This window comes from Rhyacophila brunnea, unplaced genomic scaffold, assembly GCF_057557595.1.
Source record: "Rhyacophila brunnea isolate RB1 unplaced genomic scaffold, BYU_Rbru_1.0 scaffold_7, whole genome shotgun sequence".
Taxonomy (NCBI): domain Eukaryota; kingdom Metazoa; phylum Arthropoda; class Insecta; order Trichoptera; family Rhyacophilidae; genus Rhyacophila; species Rhyacophila brunnea.
Window position 1 is genome coordinate 39,409,452 of NW_028233339.1, and position 15,339 is coordinate 39,424,790.

Genomic DNA, 15,339 nt, shown 5'->3' on the forward strand with positions numbered 1-15,339 from the left:
GACTGTCAAAAGTTGGCGCGAAACTGACATTAAATTTATTTTTCTGCTTGGCAGACGTCAGAGTTTGAGGAGCGGATAGTTTGCATTTTTTTTTATCCTAGATTATAAAGTTGAAAAGATGCCATTTGATAGCGGTTTACTTCCGGATCTCCTACCAGTGTATTACAATCGCTTCTTTCCTATAAAAATATTTTGTCGTTGGCTTATTTGCGGGTGTTCTCCGCAACCGCTGTCAAATCGGGAATTATCATTTACACTAGCCGACGATGTATACATACGGTATCTGTCGATCTCAAACCAAAAAGAACTACAATCTTTATTCCTAAAGAAATGCCCGTACAAGATAGATATTGGGGCCGTATACAGTAGCAGGTAAGTTACAAATCATTGATTTATTAAATGATATTTCTATGTAGTCAAGACCTCCACATCGGACCACTATGAACGTGTAACTTTTAGTACGCACCTCAGGATGATTGGTGCCTACTATAGTGTAAGAAAGCTGCTTGTTAGACAGACAATTCGCACCGTGAGTGTAAAACCAAGGCATCTGCAAAAAACATATTTTGGATATATTAGGGTTTGAACTGTTTGAAGTCTTCGTTTAGTTAACATTATATTAAATGTGTACGTTATAATGACCAAAGTAAATCCTCCGTGATGCCCTGAATTTTTTTATGGCATCGCTATTTCTCGTAAGTTGTCGGCTATTGTTGGCCTGCTTCATTCATTTGTATGAGAAAGCCGATTTCTTGCCCCTCTTTTTATTTAATATCTCTATGGGAGAAATAGAGTTTCTAAAAAAATACCATAATATTTGGTTTATAATATCTACATTATATGGCATGTTCTTTCAGTTACTTCACTTTTACATTATCAAGTTCACGACTTTTGCAGTTGTTTTGCATTGAATCTCGAAATTGAAAATTTTGCAGATGCCTCGGTTTTACACTCACGGTGCGAATTATCGCATTTATTATATTTGTGAATTAATGATATGATATGTATAATGATATAATATAATATGAATTAATGATAATTAATTCGCGAATTAATTATCATCAAGTCATAGGCCGTTAATAGAAAATACGGTCGGTCAATTAGCAAGTGATGTGATGATTCTGTGCGGGGTACACCGATACTTTTTCTGAATGCTTGTCCTTGCTCCATCTTTTTATTCCTCTGATTTTATGCATTCAATCTATTTCCAGACCAGCCATGGCAAAACAGGACTCTGTTGTTGTCTCGAGGGAGTTGGTATTTGACATAGATTTAACAGATTACGATGAAATCAGAACTTGTTGTCAAGGTGCCGACGTCTGTGATAAATGCTGGAAGTTTATGGTAGTCGCTTGTCAGATACTTGACGCTGCACTTAAAGGTAAGACAACTCCGCAAATAAAATGATTTTACAAGATGATTTTTTGTTGTTTTTTGCCTATCAATAACACAGGAATGTTGTCCGTAAATATTTACTTCTCTTTGCCCCTTTGTCACATCGGTAAACTCAGATGTTTGTTAAAAATTATTGATTTACGCTCACACTATGGTCACATGTTGAGTTTTATGCAAAATATTACATTAAGTACATGTGAATTCCTTCAGTTTTTTACTACCGTCTTGCGAAAATCAATAACAGTTTGTCTAGTAAAGTGGTCGTATGTCAAGAAATACTTGTAAAGCCGAGTCCATATTTGTTATTCCACCTCGGAGTGGTGAAGGGTGGAGGTAGACTGTTCAGATCCGACATAAATAGTGCATATTAAACTTTATATCTGCTTTCATTGAACTAAAACTACAATGTGAAGATAGTGTTTGTAAGTTTTTTTAATTCAATTAAACCCTACCTAATCCAAGCCATAGTAGATACAGTATTAAATATTACCGAATTAATTGTTTTATTCTTTTCTATTTATCAACAGAAGATTTTGCGTTCAGCAGCGTGTTGTGGGTGTATTCTGGGCGGCGTGGAGTGCATTGTTGGGTGTCGAGTGCCGAGGCCCGAATCCTCACATCCACCGGCCGGGCGGCCCTCGGAGATTATCTGTCAGTTTTAATTGGTGGAGATTCGCAATCCAAAAAAGTGCATTTGTTGGCAGACTCCATACATACCAGTGTTAAGTAAATAATATTCTCTCAATAATAACTTTACTTTTTCATAATACAATACATTCTCAGTAATCCGCCGCTCGATTATCCGAAAACTACTATAATCCGCCGTTATTTTTACTAGTTGTAAGCACAAAATCAAGCTCTATAATTTGCCGGTATTCAATTGTCAAATTCAGTAGTCCGCCGCGTACAAGTATACAACGCAGATGAGATGGGTTTATTTTGGAAACTTCTCCTTCGTAAAACGTATGTTCATCGCGAAGAAAGTAATGTACATGGGAGGAAAGTGCCCAAGGACTGTATCACAATTATGCCGTGCTCCAATGCAACCGGGACACACAAATTGAAGCTTTTGGTCATAGGGAAAGCCAGGAATCATAAGCCATTCAAGAATATCTGCCTCACTGAATAACTGGTTGTATCAAGTGATTTAGGCCTACCGTGCATGAACGATTTACTATTGTACGCTCAACAATCGAGGAGTTGTAACCATCGTATTGCAATGCAATGCCGCGCATGGACGATCGAGCGAACGGCCGAGTTGAAAATCTGTGTTCAGACACAAAATTTTACACCAATTCGAACCGGCCGGGGCCCCATTGGCAAAGCTTTTAAATGAGAGCCCGCGCATGACACGCGATAGCCGGCCGAGAGTGCACTCACACAAGCACGCACAAGTGACGCGGTCATACGGAGCGCACGCATACATCGAACCGTTACGAGACCACATTTGACAGTTCATCGATGCGTACCTATTGGCTTTACATGCGCGTACCAGTCCCATTTTTTCAGTTTCTTTCTTTATAAATTAATAATATATACACCCACGTTTTAAAACAGTTTGATAATATATACAAAACCTCTATATATATAAGCTCTACAAAAATCCATTTTGACGTTTCTGCGCCATTTCAGTGCGCACGCATTGCCTCCCATGTATATCACGCCATGCGCGTTCAAACATACTGGCCGGTAATAAATTGGATCATGCGCGAGCAAACCAACGATTGTCCGAATGCTACCGGCCGGTTATGTAATCGTCCATGCGCGGTAGGCCTTACTGTTTAATATTTAGTAAATAAACTTAGTTTATAAATTATATATAATTTAATAAATACTTGATTTTGATTTTAAATGAAACCGTAATTTGGTAGTACAAATTTCTCAAAAAAAACTATTTTTACGAAATATCTACCTGTTTTAATTTTTACCATATTTTGTATGTATGCACTATAATCCGACGCTTTCACTAATTGGACATTTGTCTGGTTTTTGGGGTGGCGGATTTCTGAGAGAGTACTATACTATTTTAATCTATTTATACCAAAGATTTCATAGAATATCCTTCTCCTATTCAAATGGAACTGTTATAATTTGAAAGTGATGAAAGCTGAAAAATGTTACTTATATGTTTATTATCTATTAGCTAAAAGTCTTTTCACATTGCAAATTCATTTATAGCAATCTCAGATAAAAACATCTTACATTAGTGTTTCAAGCCTAAATGAAGTATTTACACTGTAGAAATGCGTCGTTCATGTACAACTGATTTGAGCCATGTGATTCAGAGAATGCCCGTGAAACAGTCGTACGACCAGTTTTTATGCTCATGCGTTGTGACTGATTCATGATGTCATGGCTAAAAACTATGTTTCCATCCAGTCAACGTCTTCCGTGAATGCTCTGAAAATAGGAGCGAGTCATAGGGTACTTAATGAATGCTGTGAAAGCAGGAGCGAGAGCCAGAGGATTTTTAATGAACACTCTGAATATAAAAGCATGTCATTAAATTCGTATACGTCTTACTATCAAAATATAGTATATAGATATTGTATCATTTACATTGTGAATACGTTTAAAAGATACCTGCGATTCCACACAATTAGTTTCATAAAGATTACGTTTTGAATTGTTTAGGTAAATTTTTGTTCATTTCAAAATTGACAATGATTTTATAATGTCAAACGTCAAAAGATTGAGGCAAGTTCTTTGATTTTCATACAATGATAGTGAGTATCGTTTTAATAATACAAATATTCCTTCTGACTGACATGTGAGTGGGAATATGTGGAGATAATAATATTATACAGTAGTAAATCATCTCTCATCTGTAAAACTATTGTCATAATACTCATGCACAGGAGAAGTTGTACAGTTAATTTGCCCTGTTGTGCGAACAATGCGATAGATTATGTGTACGATTAAGTTACGTTGAGTAACCAAGGCGATAACTATTGTCCGGCAACTTCATCTTGGCTACGTGGCAAATCTGTGAACTACGTACAGCTAATCGAACTTCCGGTTTCAAATTAGGAACGCCCCCAAATTTTTCATTACATTTTTGACACTTCGTATTGGACGCATCTATCAATTTACGTAATTTGAAGCTTTTTATATTCAAAAGATGTCTAAAACAATACGAAATGATGTTCGAATTATTATCAGTAAACTTTTGATTTATTGCGAAGAAGAAACAGAGTCGTATTTAAAAGGCGAGCCTATACAATACTTTCAACAAGCCCATATTACGGGTTCCTGTCATTGTCAGGTATGTCAAAATTCAGTGTTGTAATACTAGAAATATTTCCCCAAATACTGGAAATTATGTTTGTATATTATAAAGTTATGTGTATCGTAATCTATTTTATTAATATTTTTAGACGTATAATAGTTAAGTATAAATGATCATTAGTTAGTTAATGAATTGTCCTATTTTTTTCCTAATTATTTTCCTAATTTTTAAACCGATAAGTAGGTACATATTGTTTTAAAATTTATGTAAGGTGGATATAATTTAATTTATAGAAAATTATTTTCACAGTATGTGTTTCTACAACAATTTTACTAAAAATACAATATAAAGACATCATTTGTAAATTATAAAACATGTGATTGGGTCATCAATATAATATTGAATATGTTATATCTTTCACTTCTACTTTTTTACTCATAATTTGTATTCTAGTTATTTAATTAATAAATACCTGCAGCAATATTATCAGTTAATGTGGGTTCAATGATACATTTCCTTCCAAATTCAATAATTAATTACGCTGTAGGTATTAATTAACATAATAGTAATAATTAAGAGGTGAAATTATTTGAAAAAAAAATTCTATTGATATTTATTGAACAATAATTAGACTTATAAATTAATGTACCTACTTATAAACTTACTGAGAATAGAATTGATATAAACTTAAAACCTAATTTCGCGGGATATGCTTTCTCAAAAAATGACAACACTGTGAAATATTCTATATGCGATAAGAGCGACTTCCTGTTGTCGCCTAAATAATGTTGTCGTACAGTACTTGCTAATCTCAGCGCGGTAGATTAAACTCATGGCGGGTATTATACTGAATAGAGCTGCAGACGTAATATTTAATAAAGTGTATTATATACAAGTTGATTTTAATAGTTTTGTGTCATTTTATATTGCAGGAGAGCTCATAAAATCGTAAGCACGCACTTTGAAAGCATACTCGATGACCAGCAGTTCATATCTACTCCAGACGGAGTATCAAAGTTAATGAAACTCATTCCTGATGAAACTCTCGCTGCCAGCGTACAAAAATGTCTCTCTGATATGGCTCCAGACTCTATTTTAAGATGGACTGCATTCGTCCAACTTTACAAGGCACATCTAAACGAAGTAAGACATTTTCTGTTTATAATAATTCAGGTGCTGACAATTAAAAAGATACACGATATGACATACAAATAAAAAATTAGACTGTTTCATATAACCACTATTAAAAGGGATTGTATGAAAAATTATAAGCATTATAGGCATGGCCCCCACATCCTGAAGCAGGCCCCCAGGCCTCGGTGTTTGGCGGACCCCCAACCTATCACTAAAGTTAAGAGCAGTGTAAAATGTTCTACAGTAGTATTTCCCAAATGGTATTCCACGGAACTGTAGGCTTTCGTGTAAAATAAAAGATATTCCGTGTATTTTTAAATAAATCCGCTTGAATTGTCGGCACTCAGCAATCATTTATTATGAAGCACTGATCGTGACCTCCTTTTGTAATAGCCAAGTAACGTGCGTCGTTTCGCTGTGTTGGATAAATAATCATTTTTATTAGTCAGGAAACACACTAAAATTAATTATAAAATAAAATTCTGTCTGGCAAATATTGCCGCAGGCAACTTTTTTACTATTGGTGCAAATTTGTGGAGTGTGTTTATCTCACTTATCTTGACCTGCCACGCCGGGTCCCTCCTAACCCTGGGCCCCCAGGCTAGAGCCCTGTCAGCCCCCCCCTTGTGGGGGCCATGATTATAAGTTGTTATCATAGGATTCCATTATATGAAACGTCTCGTGCTTGAATGCCAAGGTGTTCATTATTTATACTTGATTCAAATTAGGATGGCATATAGCTGGAATATACATATATATAGCTGTCCTGTTTTGAGATTTTTCTCGCATGGTGGCCAATAGAATGTAGTGTAGAACCATGTCATATCTAAAATCAATGTATTATTATAGCACTTTACAAGTGTCGGTGACACTTTAATTTTAACAAAAAAAAAAAAATGTCGTGCTCTTGAGGTGTGTTCTGATAATGACATCAATTAAGAAAGAATGAGTTTATTTAATAATGACATCAATTAAGAAAGAATGAGTTTATTTAATAATGACATCAATTAAGAAAAAATGAGTTTATTTAATCAGTGTTGTGAGTAAATTCATTGTTACCTGCCGCACATTCCAGAATCCCTGTCGCTCACCAGTCTTCTTGCATCTTCCTGTCATTGATATTTGAATCTGTCGATAATATTTAGTGGACTTCCAAGACATCAGAATCTTGTTGACTTGAAGGCGCGTTTTGTGGAGCGTTGAGCGCGCGCAACTCAAACGTATAACAGTATAAACGTATAACCAAAAAAAGACATTGTCTACGATCATTTTCACACATGGTTATACGTTTGAGTTGCGCGAGCCGCTCAACGCCCCGCCGAACGCGCCTACCCTGGATGCCCCATCCACCCTTACTGTATCCGTAACACATAGCAGGGTAACGACGAATGTCATACATTCACATTAGATATGATGAGAGGTATTGTTCCACTCGACATTTCTGATATTGTCATACCACATTCATTATTCATTACAGTCATCTAGTCTCGAAGCCTAGCATATGGTTATTCTGAGTCTTTATACGTTGGCACGACTCGCTCAAATCAGCACTGTCAGGATGCAAGCGTTGAACAGGCAGCATTTAGTTTCAACCGAGTATAACAGTCCCAGACATTCTGCAGTTGAATTTTGCACCGGCCATTCTCATTTGGATAGTGAGCTCTTTTTTTGAATCTTCTGTGATGTGCGTGCACTTCCAGGTTTTTAAAGCTGTCGAGACGTGTCAGATATTTTTGCCCATTGCTAACACGGGGGAAACTGTACCTGTTGATTATCTCTATATTATATTAATTATTGCTTGTTTGTTATTATAGCAGAACAGTAATCGTAAGATGAAACACCTCATTGAAGAAATCCAGCTGCAGTGGTGCTATCCCAGACTCGACATCAACGTAACGAAAGGATCCAACCATTTACTGAAAGCACCCTACAGTATACATCCCAAAACGGGAAAGGTCTGCGTGGTTTTTCGCCTGTCGCAAGTGGCGTCTTTGAAACCTCACGAGGTACCTTACTTGGACGAGTTGCTGGATGAACAGATGCCCAATCACCAGCGTTCCAAATCGTTGATGCAGGATTCAGTCGCTGCGTTTCAAGATCACGTTTGGGCTCTTGAAAAGGAAGAAGCCAAAAGACGGAGAGCTAATGGTTAGTGTTTTGGACATTTCTTTCCTAAATGGTTGCTCTCTTATAAAATAGTGTTCCAATCAAATGTTGCCATTTGCCATCACAGTACTGATTTAAAATTTAGTTTCAAATTGGTGTACGTATATTGTAGTATATACTCGGACAATGCAATGATAATTTTGTACACCATCTGTTTAATACTATCGTAAGTGCACGAATATTAGATTTAAGCAATCGATGTTTCAAATAATAATGTTAAGTACCTACTTTTTTATCTTCGCATGTGCTATAATTTCATTTATTCATTGAAGGGCAATTTTATTAATTTGTATTTAAAAAAAACGTATAGAGCCGCTGTACGATTGTGTCAGGAAGATTTTATCAAGTACCGTGTTTTGGTTATTTATTCAAAATTAACTAATCGGAGCGCTAATATTTTTAATCATATCAAATTTATGTTTAAAAACAGTTGAAAACCTTTAAGCCATTTTATTTAATGTTTTTAATCATGTAATTTAATGGATTAATATCATTTCGCTATTAATTTTGACTGTATATATAATAAAAGTTAAAAATAAATTATAAACTTTCTCGGTAAATTGTCCTTTGGTGAATTATTGTCCCTATGGTGAATTGTCCTCTCAGTAAATTGATAACGGTGAATTGACTACAAAGAATAATTGTCTATACATGATTCAACCACAATACTGTGAAATCACCATTAAGTAATTTGGGTACTGTTCGGTTATACGGAATACAGCGGAAAACACATTTTGAAAATAGCCGATAAACTGGATTATTTGTTAAGTTAACCTAACCAAACCTAACCTAACCTAACCTAACCCAACTTAACCTAAACTAACCCAAACTAACAAATAATCCAGTATATCGGGTATTTTCAAAATGCGTTTTCCGCTGTATTCTGTATAACCGTAACAGTACCGTAATTTGTAATACAAAAACTTTAAAAGACTCCTGTAGTTTTATAGTCCTACTTAATTATTACAAAATAAATTTTGTTGTTTCAGAGTACAACAGTTTTGACAATGATTTTATACATTACCGACTTTCTAAACAGCTGTTAACGATTACAGTACCTACATGAAATTCATTCAATTTCACTTACTCTATAAGTATTGAAACCACAGATAATAATATTATAATCCTATTAGTGATAAAAAATATACCTGGAAAAATTATATTATGTAGGTAATTGCTTTGAATTTAATTCATTCACATTTCCAACCTTCAGCTTATTTTAAAATGACATTTAACATCTTTAATTTGTAATCCCTAAAGGTATGTAGGTATATGATTTACAGTTGACCATTTCCCTTATAATAATGTTATGAATATTGATTTTATTTTCAGCGGAAGAGAGCATTGAATTTTGATTTTCAAGAAATAGATTGTCTACCGTTGTGACAGCAGCGAATCTTTGTTGAATGAATTTCGTATTTTTATACATATATTATGAATCTGTTTGTGAGTTTGGATTAATGAAAATATTAATAATACTTTTGTCAATTATTGATTTAAAAAATAAACCTATTTTTCTACCAAAACTGTTTTGATTGATTTGATTATGACTTTTCAGAAAAATAGTTATGTTTTATATCAATCTTTAATAAGATAGATATTACTATAAATGTACCACGCAGTGCGCATGAACAAAAAAACTTCGAGAACTTTCTCCATCTCCCCTTATCTTGGGCTAATGTCCTCTAAGTGTCTGCACCGGCTGCTCTAGCATCTTTGTTGACACTGTCCAACCACCGGAGTCTGGGCTTGCTAGTCAACCTCAAACCGTCCAGTCTGGTATCTAGGATTTCCTTTGGCTTGGAGGTTGAGCACTGTCCAATCTTTCTGTATGGCCCACCCATCAGAGTCTACCAAATTTAACAAATGCTGAGATACATTCTTCTTGGAAGAAGTCGTAAAGCTCCAGAACATGCCGACTTTGCCATTTGTCTCCTAGTAGGTATGGGTTTATATATCCTACGCAGTACCTTCCTCTCGAATACATGTTTCTTTTTATACAATATTTTCTGCTTTATGAACTGCACACATTGAAAAATTAGAGAGAACGTTGGTTACAAGTAATATCCAATAGTTTTTGAAAAAGATAGGAGGCAACCAGCAAGACAAGACAATATACAACAGGCATAGATAATTAACACATCCCTCCTTATTTCATGTGCATGAGAAGAAGTAGGAACTACATACCGTTAGGAGTATTACTATATCAAAATAAGGTTTGAAAGTTCGGGCTGGTAACAAAAGAGCGAGAGTGAGGTCAAGCGAGAAGCCGATATGGATGGAATGATGTAAACATGACAAATCAAGTCAAAAAAAGGTACCAAAGTGGTAGAAAACATCCGAAAGAGTTTACCTTAGGTTAGGTTTGTTTAAAATCTACCCTAAGGCCGCTAGATCAATGAAATAGTTGCGTTTTTCAGAAGTATGTAGTAATGCAATGCACAAGACCGAGAGGAGTGGAATCAGTTTGAAGAGGCCTTCACCTAGCAGTGGATAAATCCTGACTGATGATGATATACGAAATTTTAATTATTAATGAAGAATGCATAAATTACTTTATAGATATAAATATTCATAAATATTGATGGCTGAGCGGTAACGCGTCCGCTTATGAAGTCTTAGGTCTTGAGTATGAAGAAACCTCTTCGTGATGCGGCTAATATCAACATCGATTGTAGTCAATGAAAAAAATAATTAACCAGTAAGTTGTCTGTGTTTGAAATTATTTATATAAATTTATATATTGAATGTGGAATGATTCACATCCGAATATGTTTTTGCACAGAAGCCTTACAAGTAAAGTGTCAGTAATACGATAATTGGCTTAGCCATTCGAAACCTCAGTTTGAAAATAACCTCAGTCATCTTCCACCAAAGCTACAATGCACTTCAGTTATTCCAGTATGTGCCCTTCACTATTCTAATCATAATTATTATTGTGACTTATTATAAAAAATAATATACCCTTTCAGTTAAGTTAGTAGAAAGTAATACGAAACCTTTTTTAAGCTAGTGTTATAATATTGACTTACAAGACAATGTTATTCAAAGAATAAATGGATTGATTTTTAAAAAATTGTAAATCTCTGAGATTTATTGTGTACTTATAATAATACAATTTTGATACATTAATCAATTAAAAGCTTTCTAAACTTTAATTTAATTCGTTTCCTGGTATAAAATCTGTTTAAAAATTCAAAGGTCACGTTTAGCTGATTCATGCATCATTTTTTTACCTTCTAATTTTGTAAGTTTGCAGTGAAATCATTAAATTTTATTCTTCATTTTCGTGTTCCTGCGACTCTTTTAAAATGTCCTCGTGATATCTCTCCCGATCCTTGTATTCCACCATCTTCATAGCTGAATGTATTGCTGTAATGACTTTCACTTGGTGGGACCATCGAATATGCAGGCAAACTTCTTCTTCCATGTGGAAGCTTTAATGCTTCCGTCGACAATAAACCTCTCCAAAGTATTATTTCCCCTTATATGTACCATTACCAAACAACTGAAATTTAATTTCATCATTATATAGATAGTACCACTAATTTCGCTATAAATTGAAATTAATAAATACAAATTAATTATGAATTATCTAAAATTTATACACTTCCATAATGATCATTATTAATTTATGACCTAAGTTTTACTTTTCGACATCTTTCGGCTTTATAAAAACATTCCTGATACCTATATAATTTGTACATACCCTGGATTATTTATAACATTGTTATGTATATACATAAAGTGTGAAGCCAATGACAAAACGTCTTGACCTTGTTGACCTTTGTGATTAAGTCTTGTGGCTCATTTTATAATAACATTTTATTGATGATCATTTATAATCAAATTATTATAGTTGTTTTTAATGCAATTTTGAATATGTATCTAATAATCTAACAACATTAAAAACCATCAAATAGTGAATATATACATAATAATATATACATAAAACGTATATTGAAAAATTACATCTGACCCTTTGCCACGCTCCTCATGTTCCCAAGTCTTCCTATTTACCATGCAGTTAATCTTCCACACAGCATTTACAGCCAACATAGTCTAATAAACTTCTCCTAATGTACTTACCCACTTGTAATAACAGTCGTTGTAACTTCCAGACTCTATATTGTTTTGATTCTGTAAGTATGCACCATTTTGGACACAGTGGACACAAGTATGTTCCGTTCAAAAACTATATATATCATTTCCACATTGAATGTGAAGATTTTATTGAATCATTTTAGGGTAATAGTGCCGCAGATGCCTGCATGAACTTTTCGACCTTTCTGTTTAGACCAAACCCAACCTAAACTAACATAACCTAACCTAACCTTCCCCAACCTAATCTTTGTGTGTGATAATGATGCATCGAAATGTATGAAAATATCAAATTTTAAATTGACAATTATTGGATTGAAAAGCATCTGCGTAGACAGAAAAAGGTATTTCATATACTTGTCTACATGGAATAAACTGTTTTCGTAAAAAAAATTATTAAAGCTTATGCGGGCATCTGCGGCATGGCACTATAACCCATGTTAGCATTATTTTTGCTTGTGTATCATGAATGACTTCAAAAATTGACTTGTTAACAGTTGGAGCTTTATGGTGGCTAACAATCCTGTCATATTCTAACCAACAAGAACTATGCGGGTCATTGAATGGACGCACAATTTACCTTCAACTTGGAGAGCATGGAAAAATTCAACACCGTAATCAGGTATGGCCTGGTAAACTTTTAAGGTTACTAAACTAAAATTCAGTCATAATAACATTTTTATTTTGGACGCAAAGCCAGCAATCTGAATTCATTAAGTAAACGTGTTTGATAATTCTATGTACCTACAATTTGTTAAAAATAAGTCCTTTGTCATTTTCTAAAAAACAGTTAAGTGGTATTTTAAAGAGTTCTTTATTTTTAAGATAATATGGGCTTCCATAGAGTGGATATTGTATTAACAGATTTTTCTTTTTACGAAAAATGGATGTTAGCAATTTGCTCAACCTATTAACTCCATACTTTGGTCCAAATGCACATTGAAAAACAATATATGAATTTTCCAAACTAGGTGCCCACGACATTATAAGCCAATGCAGTAACTGCTCGACCATCATGGGCATTAAAGAGGGTTTTAAAGAGTTCTCACTATAGTATACTACTTAATCTACATAATTTTATGATGAGAACCACACCTCTTCCCACGTCAGACCTGCAGCGCATAGATCATTCCTGTAGCATCACTGCAGGGTGAGCGAGGGGTCTGACACAAGGACTGATTCCATGGCGGCTGCCCCTACTTAATATAATATGTCCCAACCATGTGAAGCTCGTCTTCGTGACCACATGTATCCATGACATAACTTCTTATTAAGTGTTCTTCTTTTCTAGTCTGCCCTGGAATATCATGCAGCACATTGTGGAGTCGAGCTCGTAACATGTCCATCATGTTCGATTCAAATATCAATGACCCACTTGGAATTACCGCAAATATGCCCTGAGACGAAACTTGGTAAATATATTTTCACGATTTTTTGAATTTACAGTTCTTAAATCTCAGTGAACGGAACGCCGCTCATACAAAAATGACGTCTGTGGACGTCCCGCTTTAAACGGGATTTTACGTGAACGTTTAACGTAAATCAATTATTTTAAACATACAAATATTTTGAACACACAACGACATATATTAGGAATATCGTCACATACTCAGAATTGAAACAGAATTCATTTTTACCACTTGAAACGTAAATTGATTTTATTTTTTTATTTTCGCGGGGTGCAAGATACCGCCATACATACACCTACCGGCAGTAAAAAGGTTAATAAACTTTTAATAAGAGACATTGATAATACAGTAAACTCCCAATTATCCCTTGTGCGGATTATCCGGTTTGTGGATTATCTGTGCATGAATTTAATTAAAAAAAAAAAAACGGTTGCATTCGTAAACATGAACCTTGCTTAAGAAAATTCAAACTGATACTAGAAAGACAACTTACTGCAAACAAACCAAAATCACAGACTTAAAAATAATTGTCTGCTTTAGAAATGTATAATAATATAAATATAGTATTTTAAATGAAAAAACATAGTTCTCATTATCCGTGTTTTTCGTTTATCCGTGCTAACATCCGTGCCAACCTATTAGGTCCATACTCTGAATCCAAACACACAGTGAAAAATAACATATAAATTTGCCGGACCATTTCCACGACATTATAAACCAACACATTACAGCTCAGTTATCGTGAGCATACTTGATATAATAAAATGTATAGTGATCCAACGAATCCGCCGGGTGGGACACATAAATGAACAATACATCAGTGTCAAAGCACCTTTAGTGTCGATAAAGCCAGAGAGACGATGAGGCATTCAGAGACCACGACTCCGGTTTGCTAGATGGAGTAGAAGAGGACCATCAGACTTTCAGTGTATCTAACTAGCGTTTGAGGGAAAGGGTAGGAGATGATGGAGAGCCATGTTGGAGGAATATAGCACTACTAATAATATTAAACGTTGATACCGCCTAAACCATGGCATCCTCAGGGGATCCAAGGCCATACCCCAGCCCCTAGAAGATTCATTCGGTCTCGGCACTCTTGGGACGTCGGCCGCACTCGCCGGTGTCTCCGCCAATTGAAATTTATTTTTTTTAAATATTTTTGTTAAATATTTTCTACGCTGTAACTTTACTGTAAATGTATTCTGAACAATAAAACGCCCTGTTTTCGCCTGTAATTCCGCGTTGTCAATCAATAAGCATGTCCCCGAAAGAAGAAGCTAGCGGACGATCACCGTGACCTTACTTCCCAGGGGGGGTCCAGCGCACTCCTACACCCTCCCTCCTTCCGGAGGTGACAACGTCAGAAACGATACAGCCTCATTGTGTCAAAGAAACATATCTCATTCTTATCTACTTTATAGAAGATCGCAAACACAATTGAAATTTACATTCCAATGACATTAACAAGAAAGTATTATCAGAAGACTCATATTAGACCATCTGTTGAATTTTTTGAAAAATTAATTTGTTATATTATGTCCAGTACCATTATGTTACTCAAAATCACTAAAATTTAAGATACGTTTATTTGACGGGGTCAAATATTCCTTAGATTACCCTACCTTCATATAACTAGGGTCCACTTGCTTTTAATAGTCTGCCTTTATTACTTAACTATATTGTATTTAAATGTATCTTTCAGCAAATGACTCCACAGATAATATTAATTGCCAGTGTGGCAGTGTGGCAATATGGGAACCGTCAGGGCACACCGGCCCTACGCATTTGTGCAAGCTGTCAGGCGAAAACGTGTTCACAAGCTCTACCCGATCGGTTGGAATATCTTTTGACTCCATCGGCAGGAACTGGACAGGGTCATTTTCTCTCTCATTTATAGCGCAACGT

General features: G+C 35.0%; 1 protein-coding gene across 2 annotated transcripts; it reads left to right on the plus strand.

Annotated features, from left to right (window-relative positions):
* On the plus strand, nucleotides 1-9,447 carry Prim1 (DNA primase small subunit). Of its 2 annotated transcripts, none has more exons than XM_085957381.1 (6): nucleotides 1-372; nucleotides 1,212-1,381; nucleotides 1,923-2,121; nucleotides 5,557-5,767; nucleotides 7,573-7,906; nucleotides 9,257-9,447. In XM_085957381.1, exons 1-6 carry the CDS (start codon nucleotides 119-121, stop codon nucleotides 9,277-9,279), a joined length of 1,191 nt encoding a protein of 396 aa, XP_085813507.1. In that variant the 5' UTR covers nucleotides 1-118; the 3' UTR covers nucleotides 9,280-9,447. The 2 variants fall into 2 exon arrangements, with proteins under 2 accessions (XP_085813507.1, XP_085813508.1); XM_085957382.1 differs by having other exon boundaries at nucleotides 7,576-7,906; nucleotides 9,257-9,446.
* The last annotated feature ends 5,892 nt before the right edge of the window (nucleotides 9,448-15,339 follow it).